The sequence below is a fragment of the Dipodomys merriami genome, unplaced genomic scaffold (genome assembly GCF_024711535.1).
Source record: "Dipodomys merriami isolate MVZ:Mamm:240054 unplaced genomic scaffold, mDipMer1.0.p SCAF_3, whole genome shotgun sequence".
Classification (NCBI taxonomy): Eukaryota; Metazoa; Chordata; class Mammalia; order Rodentia; family Heteromyidae; genus Dipodomys; species Dipodomys merriami.
In genome coordinates, this window is record NW_027204492.1 from 3591848 (window position 1) to 3608188 (window position 16341).

Here is a 16341-nt window from a genome sequence, read left to right on the forward strand (position 1 = left end):
CTCTATAATTTTCCACTGTTATTAAAGAAGATCAAACAGAAGCTGCCCAGGAAAAAAAATTAGCAAGTGCCTGCATAGGACAGTAATACATGAGAATAAGGAGGAAGCTGCTAGAAGCGGGGCCTGGTTTCCGTTCCCGAGTAAGGCTGATTCTACTTACTGAAGAGTATATAGGGAAGCATGTTTAGCATGCTGCACAATGTAACCGAAGTCAGACCTGGACTCCTATATGGGAGAAAAAGAGACGACGGGTGGCAGGCAATGAGAGACTTACATCTTAGGCCTAGTTCAGAGAGGAGGATGAGTGCTGGACACAGCACTCATCACAAAGTTCAAGAAGATTCTTCCTGAGGTCCTAAAGGTGGCTTGGGTGACTTAAGAGACTATAGAAGAAGCTGTGTGCAATAAAGCACCCAGAAAAGATATGAGTGTGACTAGCTTGGGCTGTGGTGTGAGGGCACAGAGAATGCAGGAAAAGACAGGTAGAGCAGGTGTCTGCGGCAGCAGGCCACACATGGCTGATGGGGCTCATAGATGAGTGTACATGAGTGTACTTTCCTAGCCAAGGAATGGTTAGTACAGGGTCAATAGCCCTCCAACTGCCAGAGCTGCACAACTGCAAAGAAAAAGGAGGAATTTGGACTTCTCTGGTTAGTGGGACTTGGGGATGAAACAGAGCTTGTGAAGTGAGGGAAGGTGGAGAAGGAAGAGGAGAGAACAGAAGATGCCAGGTTTCTGTGTCCTTGCTGACAAAGAGTGGTGGTAAGTGGTCCTGGTAGCTGCTCAGAGCATCCATGGATGAGGGCTCCATGTGTCTTCTTCCTACTTAGAGGAAATCAGAGGTGGGGAACAAGGCCAAATTAAGACCAGAAACACTGGTGGTGCCTGACTCGTAGTCAGAGCTCAGCCACTGGGCACAGGAAGCAGGTCCAGGCTTGGCTGATTGGCCTGACTATGCATCATGTTCTGTTTTATCAAACTCTGTTATTGTTACTATGAAAGAATGTGACAGGGCAGGGGAAACTATGCCCCTTTTTCAGAAGGGTTCCAGCTTTAGGAGCCTGTTTTGCTAGCAGTCTAAGCAAGCTTCTACTTGTTCCTCGCAGGCCTTCCTACTACTTCCGCATGTATGGGAGTCAGAGAAGGTACTGTTCCACCCACAATACTTCAGAGTGTTTTTGAAGAGTAAGAGCCAAATGCAGTAGGAGACAGTATACTTTCTACCCCTTCTTTGGCGGAAGGGAGATATTTAAAATTTGGAACTTTAACCCAGCAAACGGCATTGAGGTTGCCAGGTGGGAGGAACCTACTGGAACATGACCCTGGCAGAGGAAGAAGACCATGATTATGTTAACGCTACCATGCACACAGTTTTATAACACTTTTCTTCACTGGGAGAAAAAGATACACTCTTAGGAAAAGAAGAAAAACAAAAGGATACCTGTGGTCTCATCCGTGGATTCCATCGTACGTAATAGTTTACCCATAATTCCAAATGACTCAGACTAGCAACAGGATATAAAACGTGGTTCTCATAATTCACAAAGAAGGGATTCAAAAATTCGTCTAGCTGGCTATTGATATATGACCATAAAGATACAGTCTTTGTATATATATCCTGCAAAGCAAAACAGGAATACATTGAAGTAAACTTTTCTCCAAAGCCTCAAGAATCAATATTGCATAAAAAGGACTTGAATAATATAATGAATGCAAAGACAAAAGTGCATGAAATTTACTAAGCTCTGTCTCCCATCCTCCACGCTGCATGATTTCATGCTGTTCTGAGAAAATATATTGCTGAAGTTTGGCAGCATCTGGCAAATCTGTCTGTGGGGTAGGAGAAGAGTTTTTTTTTTTTTTTAACACTCATTAAGATGATAGGGTGTAGCGACAACAATTGGATACTTTAATGAGGAATGTGGGTAGAAATTACAGATAAGATCCCTTACAAACTAGGTATGGGGTGGGGGCAGGAGAATTGTTGAGTTCAAGGCCAGACCAGGCAAAGTGAGACCCTATCTTGAAAACAAAATTGAAACAAAAGGGCTGGACATGTGGCTCAAGTGATAGAGCATTTGCTTAGCAAGCACAAAATTCTGGGTTCAATCTTCAATACTGAAAAAAAAAATCCCTCATAATGGAAAGCTTTGTCTATTGGCAGAAAAGTACACCATGACGGCAGGCTGTAGAGGTTTCACATACATTCATATACACATATATTTCATTATATCTTCCCATCAGTTTTACTGTACATATTTGGAAATGCTATAATTATTTGTATTGCTCCTCAGAATGAAAACATTTCAAATCTATGAGCATGGGAGAGCACAGTTAGGGCAGACAAATAGGAAACAATGGATCTAACCAGGAAAAGTGAAGAAACAGTGAGGTCAAGTGAATGTTGCATCATTCCATTACTACAGGACTGCTTATTTACAAGCTGACTTCCCACAGGAGCATTCAAGATTAACTATTTCCTTTTTAATTTTATTTTTTTATCGGCATGGAGCTTGAACTCAGCACCTGGGCACTGTCCCTGAGCTTTTCTCTTCAAGACTAGCACTCTACCACTTTGAGCCACAGCACTACTTGTGGTTTTCTGGTAGTTAAATGGAGATAGTCTCACAGATTTTCCTGCCCCAGCTAGCTTTGAGCCATGATCCTCAGATCCCAGACTTCTGAGTAGCTAAGATTACAGGCATGAGCACTAGCACCTGACTTTTTTCATTTTTATATTTATAAGGGAAAAACGATTGATAATTCAAAATACCCAGAATAGCCAAGATACTCTTTAAAAATGAACAACAAAGAAGGAAGACTCACAGTTCCCATTTTCAAACTTACTGCTGTTCTGTAAAAATACAAGTGGGGCTGCTATAAAGACAGATACATAGATCAATGGTAAAGTGTACAGAAAGCAGCAATTCTTATGTTTACAGCTAACATTTTCCACTTGGATGGCAAGATAATTCAAGGGGGTAAACACACTCTTTCAATAAGCAGTGCTAGGGCAACTAGATGGGCAAAACAAAAGAATGAACCTCAGCCCTCACCTCATACCATATACAAATAGTAACTCAAAATGGATTACAGACCTAAATGTAAGAGCTGAAACTAAGACACTCTTAGAAGAAAACAGGACCAAATCTTTATAGCTCTGGCTTGGGTTAATTAATAGATTCTTGACAGTGATACCAAATGGACAAGCAACAAATGAAAACAGTGAATTTGAATCCATCAAAATGAAAAAAAAAACCAAACTCTGTGCTTCAAAAGATACCACCAAGACAGTGAATAGACAAGTAATAGAAAGAAAAGTAAACTTTGCAAATAATATAAAGCATTTGTATATAAAATGTGTAAGGAATCCTTACAACTCAACAATAAAAAAGCCAACCCAATTTAAAAGTGAGCAAAGGAATAGAATACAGTTTCTTCACAGAATATACACAAACAGCTACTAAGCACATGAAAAGATACCACTCAACATTAATTGCTATAAAAATATAAATTGACACATCATATAATTCACTAAGATAATGAAAAAAATGGTTTCACTGCTTTGAAAAAAAATACAAAGCTTCAAAAGAGTTATGACATGAACCAGCAATTCCATTTCCAGACAAAATGATAGCATGTCCACACAAAAAATTGGTTCACAAATATTTGTAGCTGCACTACTTATAAGAACCAAATGGTGAAACCAATTCATATTTCTATCAAGTGATGAACGGACGGACAAAATGTGATCTATCCACATAATGAATACAATCAGCCATAAAAAGGAATGAAGTAGTGACACAGATTAACCCTGGAAACACTACTGTAAGTGAAGGAAGTCAGGCACCAAAGTCTATCTACTGGAGGATTCCATTTGTATAAAATCTACAGAATAGGCAATCCATAGAGACAGGAAAAGGATTAGTGCTTGCCAGGGGCTGAAGAAATGGGCAGGGATTGCTAATTGGTGAGAGGTTTCTTTGTTGGGGGGGGGTAATATGATTTTATAAAATTAGATATTGGTGATGGTTGCACATTCTATAAGTATACTAAAACCACTGAATTATACAATTAGAACAGTGAATTTTATGACATACAAACTATATCTCAAGAACTTTTTTTGGTGCTGGTGCTGGGGCTTGAATTCAGGGCCACATGCTGCCCTGAGCTTTTCTATTCAAGGCTAGCATTCTACCACATGAGCCACAGCTCCACTTTTGGCTTTGCTGGTGATTAGTTGGAAATAAGAGCCTCATGGACATTTTGCCCACCCTGGCTTCCAACCACAATCCTCAGATCTCAGCTTCCTGAGAAGGTAGGATTACAGGCTGGCTCAAGAGCTTTTTTTGTTTTAAGAAGAATAAAATTTCCCCCTCCTACCAAAAAGTAAGTAGAGTCATAGTTTATTGAGCTTCATTCTTCTGCTGCTGAGATTGTTTTAAATGCCTTTATTGAGGTAAAATTCATATATCATAAAATTTACTCTTTAATTATTTTCTTGAGTTATATTTAACAGGATTTCCTTACACTGGGCTGCAAGACGTGAATTTTGTCCTACTCCTTAGACACATAGGTTTGTTGGGTCCCAGCTACTATAAAGTAAGAGACTTTACTACACATATGGTTTGGGGTTGCTAGAAACTTGGGGAGGGCATCCTCATTATAGACAGCAGCAAGACTTCAAGTGGCCCTTGCTGGGAAAGGAGCCTGAGCAATGTAGGAAGCAGGACACTTACTTCTTTGAACCGCTGTTGTTCACAGTTGCACAGAAAGGTCCCAAAGAGACAGCTGTAAAGGTGATCCAAAATTGTAATCAAGAATAGTTCATTAAACTCGAACGCTGAAGGAAACTTAAATGGAGAAAAAAATAACGTTTAGTCTAATTTTAATATTAATACCACTTATTTGTGAAAGGTAAAATATAAATTGGCACATTCTCATATCAAAAGGAAGACTAAGCTTACGTAAAGCAACAACCTAAAGTTTCAAGTCCAACTGATAGATCTGGTTGAAAAATAACCAAAAGCAACAATCTTTCTTGTGCAATTAAATGCTTACTTTTTTTTTTTTGCCAGTCTTTGGGCTTGAACTCAGGGCCTGGGCACTGTCCCTAAGGTCTTTTTGCTCAAGGCTAGCACTCTACCACTTGAGCCACAGTGCCACCCGTCTAGCTTTTTCTGTGTATGTGGTACTGAGGAATGGAACCCAGGGCTTCATGCAGGCTAGGCAAGCACTCACCACTGAGCCACCTTCCCAGCCCCTAAATACTTAAAATTTTATGCAGTGTCTATTTTTCACTGGGTAAAACAGAACATAGAAACATTCAGAAAGCTGGATATAGTATATAAAACAAATGTTTTCAGATTTGGGCAACAGAGGACTGGGACTCCAAGAGAAGGGAAGTAAATGAGAGGATCACTATTATTATCTTAGCTGGTTCATTTGAAAATCATTAATTCACTGTGGTAACAGAGTAAGGAAGAAAACCCACAGGATCATCTCAATTGTTTTAAGTAGTTCATAGTGGGTTTCTGCAGAACTCCAATGAAGATTGTTAGCATTGTCATCAGGTTTTAGCCAGAAGCTACCACTTAGTAGCCAGAAGATGGGAAATAATAATAAGGAACCCAATAGCAGACACAGAGCAACTGCCAGGAGCCAGAATCCTAATTTTAAGCACAGTGACATATTGATTACCCGTTGAAAGAAGCAAAGACAAGTAGAAGAAAACCAAACAGAACTGTCTAGCATATATGTGTTTAAATTAGTATATATTAACGACCTATTCTCAGGCTGGAAATACATGCCTACCTCAGGAGGGTAAGGCCAACTTGGACCTCTAACACCACAAAAACAACAACAACCAAAAGAACTGCTTTCCAGTCACAGTGATTTTCCATACTATCATGACGAAACCTAATAATCAGGTGTGGGGATCGTGACATGGTACATAGTATGGAGATTCCTGGATTCCTCAGCCTGACTCCCATTTACTAGCCATTCAGCCATGCCCCATTTCTAATATATGCCCAAATATAAGAATAAGGACTCAGCAGTTAAGGACGCTAAGCAAGTTCCTTTCATCTGACAAACATGGAGCAGAAGCATAACTAACTGACTGAGGAGTAGAGTCTTACATTGTTCAGCATATGGACAAGATGGTTAACAATCGCCATTTGCAGAAGGAAAGTAACTTTTGGTGTGAAATTGGTCCTATCTGATTTTCTATTTATACTTTTAAGTGAATTAGAATCAAACTGTATTAAGTAACACAAGTCATATTTTACACACATACAAATGCTCATTTTGAATGGAACAACAGTGAAAGTTTAGCTAATTTTGGCTGCAAGATACATTTGAGCCCAAGATTACCTAAGTAAGAAATACACTTGAAATCTCTCACCTGTCTTGTCATTTGCCAAACACAATCAATAAACTGAAGAAATATAGGGGATCGGTCAGCATCTGCGTGGTTGTCATCACCATGGCCCACTCGCTGAAAAGACACAAATGTTAAATATCTTCATGTATGTTACTATATGACCAAAAGGCAGTTCCGCCACTCAGACGGCTGAGATCTGAGAAGCACAGTTGGAAGCCAGCCTAGGCAGGAAAATCCATGACATTTTTGTTGTTGTTGTTTTTGGTGCCAGTTCTGGGGCTTGAACTCAGGGCCTGGGCACTGTCCCTGAGCTTCTTTGGCTCAAGGCTAGCCATCTAGTGCCACTTAAGCCACAATGCCACTTCCGGCCTTTTCAGAGTAGCTTACTGGAAATAAGAATCTCATAGACTTTCCTGCTCACACTGGTTTCACACTGTGATTCCCAGATCTCAGCCTCCCAAGTAGGTAGGATTACAGGCAAGAGCCACTAGTGCCCAGCTGAGATTCTTATCTCTAAACATAAAAAAGCTGGAGGTGGAGCTGTGGTTGAAGAGTAATAGAGTGCTAGCCTCGTATAAAATCTCAAGGACAATGCTTAGGCCCTGCCCTCAAGCTCCAGGACCAGTACAAAGAAAAGTCACTTAAGTTGCCTAGTAGCAAGGGTTGAGTCTCACCAAGCATAACAGAATTCCTGGCACATTGTAAGCACCCACAAACATCCACGAAATTGAATTGACTTCCATTTCTTTCATGCAACTAAATTTCAGTTTATAGATATGGTGATTGGTTTTCAACTTCTCTTTAATATAGTTGGTTGACTTCCATTTCTTCCATGAAACTAAATTTCAGTTTATAGGTATGGTGATTGGTTTTCAACTTCTCTTTAATGTAGCTGACATCAAGAAATGATAAGCAACTATATAGCTACCATATCCATTTAAAGGGGATCAAGACCACCACCACCACAACTGCCTAGAACTGATGTGGGTATTACTAATGGCTCAACAAGCATGTTGTAAATGCAAGATCCGGTCTCAACCAATAAAAGCTGAGAGTTAGTGCTATGGGCCTATCATTCCAGTTAAGTGGAAAGTGTAAACATGATGACTTGAGGTCCAGCCCATCTCAGGCATAGAGGCAATAAATACAAGACCTCATTTAAAAAATAACTAAAGCAAAAGGGGCTGAAGATGTGTCTCAAGTGGTAGAGTATCTAGCAAGCACAAAGTCAGCCAGAGTTCAAACCCTAGTGCTGGCCAGAAAAGAAACAAACAAAAGAAAACAGAAATTACCAGCAAGAGAAACTACATAAACAATACAAACTCATGGTGAATGAAGAATATCCTTTTTTTTTTTCAGACAAGGTTTCAATACGTACCATAGACTATCTTGGGACTCATTATTGTAGCACAGGCTGGCATCAAACTGATGACATTCATGCCTCAGCCTCCAGAAGGCTGGGATTACAGACATGTGCCACCACACTCAGCTAAACAGTGTATGTATTTTCATGTGATTAGTAGGTCAATGAAGAAAAAGAAAACATAATTTACCAGAACATTTGGGATACAACAAAGGTGGCTCTAAAAGGAATATTTCTACCTATAAGTACATATGTTAAAAAGTCAGAGAGATCTCAAATAAATAAACCCTAAGGCTATATGTAGCTAAACAAGAACTAGGCAAACCCCCAAAACAGTAGATGGAAAGCAACAGTAGAGATCAGGGCAAAATTAATTAAATCAGCAGCTTTTCAGTCTACCACCACTAAGTATTCAGAAACAGAATTGGGGAATCTATCACATTGACAATCACATCAAAAATACTTAGGAATACACTGAGGATATGAAAGATCTCTACAATGAAAACTCTAAAACACTGAAGAAGGAAACTGAAGATGGCATGAGTAAATAGCTATACTATTGAAAGCAACCTACAAATTCAGTGTAATGCCTATCAAAATCCTAATATCATTCTTTACAGAAACAGAAAAATTAATCCAATAATTCATCTGTAAGCATAAAAAAATACCCGATGGACAGCTGGGCACCGGTGGCTCATGCCTGTAATCTTAGCTGCTCAGGAGGCTGAGATCTGAGGATCACGGTTAAAAGCCAGCCCGGGCAGGAAACTCCGTGAGACTCTTATCTCCAATTAATCACCAAAAAGCTGGAAGTGGAGCTATGTCTCAAGTGACAGAGCACTATCCTTGAGCAGGACTGGTACACACACACACACACACACACACACACACACACACACACACACACACACACACACACACACACACACACACACACACACACACACACACACACACACACACACACACACACACACACACACACACACACACACACACACACACACACTGCCAGCTATGGGCAGGTAGCTTATACCTGTATCCTAGTGGCTCAAGGAGCTCAGATGTAAGGATTATGGTTTGAAGACTACCCAGGCAGAAAAGTCCATGAGATTCTTATCTCCAATAAACTACCCACCTACAAAAAAAATCTAAAAGTGGAGCTGTTGCTCAAGTGATAGAGTGCTAGCCTTGAGCAAAAAAAGCTCAAGGACAGTACCCAGACCTAGAGTTCAAGCCTTAGGACCAGCACCAAAAGCAAAAAACATACAAAACAAAACTAGTCTAAACAACAAAAAAAACCCAAAAATCCAAACAGCCAAAGTAATCTTGAGCCAAAAGAGTATTGCTGGAAGTATTACAATACCTGACTTCAAATTACACTATAGAACTATAGTCACAAAAACAGCATGGTACTAGCATAGTACTGGCATATAGACCAACAGCAAAGAATGAAAGGTCTGGAAATAAACCCATACCATTATAGCCTTCTGATCTTCGACAAAGAAGACAGAGAAATAACAGTCTCTTCAACAAATGGTGTTGGGAAAGTGCCTATCCACATGCATAACAGATGGTAAACGTGTGAAAATGTAACAGTGCAATCCTCCCCCCTGTATAACTAATATAAGATAATAAAATATAATCACAGAGCTAACACTGACCTGGCACTCAACAGGGGACAGGCACTGCACTAAGCACTGGAGACATCCAAATTCCTTCCCCATGCTGCATGCGTTTCCAAAGGGTGTAGAAAACAAGTCAAGAGAAAGGAAGGACTGTATCTAAAGAACTGACGAGTCAGCTGGGTGCCAGAGGCTCATGCCTGCAATCCTAACTACTCAGGAAGCTAAGATTTGATGATTGTGGTTTGAAGCCAGCAGGGGCAGGAAAGTCTGTGAGACACTGATCTCCAATCAGCTCCTCAGAAAATGAAAGCTGGAAGTGACACTGTGGCTCAAGTGGTAGAGTGCTAGCCTTGAGCAAAAGCAGCTCAGGGACAGCACCCAGGCCATGAGTTCAAGTCCTAGGTCATCCAAAATAAAAGAACTGGGCCTGAAAATCAGAGGTTATGGACTTGCCTCTTCTGCTCTGGACTTCTCTCCAGGTACACTTGCCCCCATGCCAAAGCCACTGTAGTCCTTGCACTGGACATCCTGCAGACTTTGGGAGTATTCCCAGTCAATGCAAGGTAAAGACGAAGCCTCAGCAGGTCAATAGATAGCACAGGCTACAGTGAGCTTCAATTGCACTAAGATGCAAACTGCAGCCTACGAGTGCCCCACCAGATGATCCAATAATTCCACTCCTACCTATATAGTCCTCAAATTAAAACAGGTCTTTGTGTGCTGAATAAAGTGACCCCTCAATCTCTCAGTACCTCAGAGTGTGACTACACTTTAAAAAACATGAAATTAAAATGAGGCCATTAGAGAAGGGTCCTAACCCAATATGATGGGTAGCTTTAGGAAATACCAGTGGCACATGTCAAGGAGAAACCAATCCTGTTGTTAGCAACTTGATATTGGACTTACAGTTTCTCTAACTGTGTATCTACTGTGTAATCCAGCTAGTTAATACAGTAGTACTTTTTTTGAAAAAAACTTGTACATCTACGTTCCTAGCCTAAGATAGAATCAAGGGAGGGTACATATACATATGAACAGACAAATACAATCTAGCATATGTACACAAGGGAATACTATTTAGCTATAAACGGAATGACCATTTGATATATGCTACTGTATAAACATTATGTCAGTAAATGGAAGACAAATATCATATGATTCTACATATATTAAGTATGGAAAATAGGCAAATCTATATAGATAAAAATCAGATTAGTGCTTGTTGGGGGCTAAAAAGGGAGGAGGAAGTGGAAAGTGACTGTTTAATGTGTATACCATTTCCATTTAAAGGAACAAATATATTTTGGGACTAGACAGATGGTTGCCTCGCTGTCAATGTACTATAGGTTACTGAACTGAACACTTAAGAATAGTTAAATCTATGTGATGTAAATTTACCTCATTTTTAGAAAAAGCATAACTACGTTTTTAAAAGCTCTACTAGGAACATATAATGTTGTGATCCATCGTATTCTGTCATGGCAATTAGGGTGGAAGTTAGGGTAGGATCCAGGGGAGAAAGTCCACACATCTGTGTGTGTATACACACATGCGTGTGTGTGTGTGTGTGTGTGTGTGTGTGTGTGTGTGTGTGTGTGTGTGTGTGTGTGTGTGTGTGTGTGTGTGCTGCATCCGACAAGCATATATAAGACACAGCAAACAGTTAAGCACTGTCTCAACTTACCAGTGCAAACCGATGTCCAAAGCTTATCCACTCCTTCTCCACGAGAGCTTCAAATCCTTTAATGGTCCGATAGTAACTGTCCAGCATCAGCATCGCCAGGGAGGTGAGCTGGGCTGTTCGGTCCCAGCCGTCACTACAGTGCACCACCACAGAAGTTTTCCCAGATTCTATTTTATCAGCAATTCTTACTGCTCCTGCAAGAAGCATCTGCAGAAAAGAAGGCATATTAGAAAAGGGATACTCTGAATTCAATTTCTATATAAAGCAATTCTGGAAAGAACTTTGAAAAGTCTGGCTAGTAAACCACAAAAGCATGGCATGCATGGGCTGGACATGTAGCTCAATGGCAGAGCCCTTGCTTAGCATGCCCGAGGCTTTGGGTTCCAGTCCTAGCCTTAAAAATATATATATAGCCAGGTGCTGTTGGCTCAAGCCTGTAAGCCTAGCTACTCAGGAGGCTGAGATCTGAGGATCACAGTTCAAAGTCAGCCTGGGCTGGAAAGTCTGTGAGACTCCTACCTCAAATTAACCCCAGGAAACAGGAAGTAAAGCTGTGGCTCAAAGTGGTAGAGTGCTAGCCTTGAGCAAAAAGGGCTCATGGACAGTGCCCAGGCCCTAAGTTCAAGCCCTACCAAAGGAAAAAATATATATACTGCTATACAATCAATTGATTCCACTAGGAAATGTTAGTGTCATTTTGGGAATGGTTTTGTGGACTGAAGTCATTTCCTTGTGCCTGCAAGGCAGGTCCTCTCCACTTGGCTAGTTTATGTATCCAGCCCCTTTTTTCATAGGTTATTAGTTATTGATATTGGTTATAAACGACTGCTTTCTGTCTTGGCCTGCCTAGATTGCCATCCTTTCCCATGTCACTGGAGATGACAGGTATGTGCCATGGTACCCAGCCACTGCTTAAGATGAAGTCTCTAAGACTTTTCTGCTTGTACTATCCTTGAATCACAATCTGTAGATCCCTACCTCCCATGCAGCTAGATTATAAACTTGAGTCACCATACCCTAGTAACATGATTTCAGGAATAATGTAGTATTTTGGGGGTGGGGGGTTGTTTTGGTTTGGCCGTACTGAGATTTGAAGTCAAGGCCTTTGTTTGCTAGACTGGCCCACAACCACTTGAGCTATGTCTCTAGTCCTAAACTTAATTTTCTTTTTTCCTAGTACTGGAGTTTGAACTCAGAGCCTTGCATTTGCTAGGCTGGTGCTCTACCATTAGAGCCATGCCTCTAACCTTCTTAGCATAACTTTTTTTTTTTTTTTTTTTTTTTGTCGGTCGTGGGGCTTGAACTCTGGGCCTGGGCGCTGTCCCTCAGCTCTTCAGCTCAAGGCGAGCACTCTACCACTTGAGCTACAGCGCCACTTCCGGTTTTCTGGTGGTTTATTGGAGATAGGAGTCTCACGGTCTCTCCTGCCCGGGCTGGCTTTGAACCGTGATCCTCAGATCTCAGCCTCCTGAGTAGCTAGGATTACAGGCGTGAGCCACCAGCGCCCGGCTTAGCATAACTTTTAAAGCCATGCAAAATTGTAGCAGTTAACAGAATCCTTTATCAAAGGGTCATGAAGTTCTTTTAAAAGTCTCACAAGAGCTGACAGCTGGTGGTTCATGCCTGTAATCCTAGCTACTCAGGAGGCTGAGATCTTAGCATCCCAGTTCAAAGCCAGCCTGGGCAGGAAAGTCTGTGAGACTCTTATCTCCAATAAATCACCAGAAAACTGGAAGTGGTAAAGTGTTTGCCTTGAGCTGAAGAGCTGAGGGATAACGCCCAGGCTCAGAGTTCAAGCCCCATGATCAATAAAAAAAAAAGAACTCTCCCAAGAGCCAAGGATTACCCTTTTCATGATGCTTGTGATACTCTCCACAGAAACCACAGTCCAAATGCCATCTGTGAAATCTATAAAAGCTCACCTCCACAGTACATGTGCCCTCCTTTGTGATGTTGAGAAACCACTTGGACATAGATATACTTATGGCACAGATAGAAATCTAAATGAAAATCCAGATGAAAAAACTGAAAATCTTTACCCTAATATATTCTAGCCAGTGAGTTCCATCCACATTGGAGAACCACCGTGCCTCATCGATGGAAGGGTACACAATCTCTTTTAATTTACGGAGCGATTCTCTCATCACGTGAATATTGTGGATCTCCAAGAACACGAGCTCTGCATTTGGGTAAGCACTTTCACTTTCATAGCCTCCACCCTTTGCCTGTGAAAAACAAAAAGATAGTCATCACCTTATCTGGAATGAACTTGCCTACTGTTTCTAGTGCTACCAGGAAGACCACTAAGCAGCAACAAAGTCATCTGTTACTAAACCATCTAGAATCTTGTACGGATGTCCTAGAGCTGCTGGAACAAAGGACCACAAACTGGAACAAAGGACCACAAACTGGGTAGCTTAAAACAGGAGACATGTACCGCCCTAGTTCTGAAGCTAGGATTATAGGCATAAGCCATGGTGTCCAGAGGAAGGTGTCTTCTGGATGGACTCAGGTTCCTCTTATTTTCAATCAGCTGCCTTGTAATTATTGAAGGCCTGCCAGGCTACTGCAACAAGCTCTCTGGACATCTGCATGTCAGTCCCCTGCAGCAGGGATGGGTGCCCAGGTGACAGAACAGCAGTCTTAGACAGGGCTATGGAGGTGTCTAATGGCAGAATAGGCTCCCAGTGTCCAAAGTCTGCCCATCTCCCTGGAAGCACACCCCCCCCCCGAAGCTATTCCTCTTTCGAGTTTATAGGATGCAGCCTTCCTTCCTTTCCTCTTCATTCCACAGGCCGGAGGCCAGCAATCCAGTTCTGTGGATGTAAGTGTATACAAGATCTCCATAGTCCCTGCTGTCAAGAGTCAAGGGCTAAGTATCTAGCCACCCAATGGGCAAGGAATTACAAGTGTGTTGAGGGTCACTAAAAGGGATTCAGAACACTATTGCATAAGAAGAGCTGTAATTACAAGGCCACTGTGATAGTTCAGACAAGAGATGACAGGTCGTCTCCAAAACACAGGAGAAGAGGAAGAAATTTTTCCTAATTCATTTCATAAGACCAGTAGTATCTTGATGCCCAAACTAGACAAAAATAGCACCCCCCAAACTACAGACTAATATTCTTTATGAATATGAATGTAAACATCCTGACTAAAACACTAGCAAACCAAATCCAGCAGCATGTTAAGATTATACCCAATGACCAAGTTAAATTTATCTTTAAAATGTAAAGAGGCTGTATTACTTTCCCAGAGCTACACTAACAAAGTACCACAGACCAGAAGGCTTCAAAGCACTCAGATGAATTCTTTCACAGTTCAGGAGCCTTGAAATCCAAGATGAAGATGTGAACAGAGTGGGCTCCTTCTGGAGGCACTGAGGGAGACCCTATGTGTTCCAGGCCTCTCTCTTCGTGGCAGGTGTTGCTGGCAATCCTTGGACCTCCTTGGCCTTTAACACCAGCACTCAAGCTGTTTCTGCTTCCACAGAGCCACCTTCCCTCTTAGCATATGTGTATTTCTACGTGGTTTTCTTTAGGAATATCAATCATTGAAGTTAGGGCCTACTCTATTCCAGTATGGCCTCCTCTAAACTGATTATAGCTACAAAGATCCTGTTTAAAAATAAATTCACATTCTGAGGTTCCAAGGTAGACACAATTCTTGCATGACAAATCATTGCCAATGGTGAAATCTGAAAGCTCTCTCCCTAAGATTAGGAATCACAGATGTCTGCTTTCACCTCTATGAGTCAACACTATGCTAGAGGAACAGGGAATCAGACAAGAAGCTATGAAAGGCATCTAGATAAAAGAAAGAAGTCAAAACGTCTGTTTGTGCATGCCATCATTATATATACATATGCAAATTTGCTGGGGACTTGGACATATAAACAGGCTGGTGTGTTTTCTAGATGGCAATATTTAGAAGTCATTTTCTACATGCAATTTGGTGTCCTACTTCTGTCTGTTCTGTATAGGAAACAAGTACAATACTCTGACCTTACACTATTAGATGTTTAGAAGATGGTGTATGTGTCAGTCTTCCTCCATCCCTGAATCCTTCCTGTCACTCAGGAATGCTGAGGTGACTGGGGAAAGGTGGGAAAGGCCGGAAGCACACTCTCTTGGAATTCTTAGAGCACAGCCCTGCCAGATTTGGGACTTCTGGCCTTCAGAATTGTGAAAGAATGTGTTCCTGTTGTTGTAAGCCACCAAGATTGTTCTGATTCACATTGCAGCCCCAGGAAACCAGACCCTTTCTCATCTTCTCCCTGCTCTGTTCCTCTTCCAGTCTTCTCCATCATAGTAAGCCATATCCCACAGCTCACCTTCCAGTCACACAAGTGGGTAGTCCCCTTGACCACAAGGGATAAGTTTATCACTATCACATAGTGAGGAATAAAGATGCACCTATTACCACACGGAGTCCTTTATGTGCACTGGTCTCATGTAATTTTAATCCATGTACAATCCTGGACACGAGACACTGGTATTATCTTCCATTGTGCAGAAGAGAAATCTGAGGCTTAGGGAGAGGTTAAGAACTCTATAGAGCAGTGAATGGCAGAACCTGGAGGAACACTCAAAGCCAATAGGTCTCAACATTCTGCCACACTGTGTCACAGGTGGGCTTCAGTTCAGAGCCTTTGTGTCCTGGGAGAGAGCCAAGTAGAGACATGAAACATAATGAGATGCAAATTCAGTCTCAACCTCAGGAGCAATCAGGGTACAAGAGACTTGTGTCAAATTCAAGTCCAACTCAGGAAGGGACAGTGTTTAAAGTCCTGACATAGGAGAATTAGTAAAGAGGACACCCGAACTAAGCCTAAGGAACACTGCTACTTGCTGGTGACAAGGACTAGTGAGGCAGACCAAGAAGGCCAGGCTGGAGAGCAAGAGGAACCTAGAGGATTAAGGTTAAAAAAGGTGAGAGAACAGAGAAGTTCCTGAGGTCAGTAATGAGGGAAGCTAACTTGAATGGAATGCCTTCTTGGGGAAAGCACTTTGCTGGATCTTTAGTAGCTTTTCTTCATTTAACCTTTTCATTTACTCCAAGAAGTAGGCTATAGTGTCATTCTCACGCTAGAAACAAGGCAATCACTATTGAGAGAGAAGAAGTAACTGCCTAGCATACATCAGCAAATAACCAAGCTCCTTCTACACCCTCTCAAGAGAACATTTTATTTTCCATAACGCCATAGTGGATAGCCACACGGCAGTTTAAACAGCTATGTGCTCAATATGTCTGTGTCCTAATAAGCCAGATGGTTGGCTAC

General features: G+C 41.5%; 1 protein-coding gene across 7 annotated transcripts in view; it reads right to left on the bottom strand.

The window, feature by feature from the left end:
- Mtmr1 (myotubularin related protein 1) overlaps positions 1-16341 on the bottom strand; it is a 64257-nt gene that overhangs the window by 4689 nt on the left and 43227 nt on the right. For all 7 annotated transcript variants that reach the window (XM_070039590.1, XM_070039589.1, XM_070039587.1 and 4 more), the window contains 5 exons: positions 13100-13285; positions 11061-11267; positions 6407-6499; positions 4740-4853; positions 1442-1618 (listed from right to left, as the gene is read on the bottom strand). In XM_070039590.1, coding sequence (XP_069895691.1) covers positions 1442-1618; positions 4740-4853; positions 6407-6499; positions 11061-11267; positions 13100-13285 — 777 coding nt within the window. The remainder of the gene's footprint in view (positions 1-1441; positions 1619-4739; positions 4854-6406; positions 6500-11060; positions 11268-13099; positions 13286-16341) is intronic.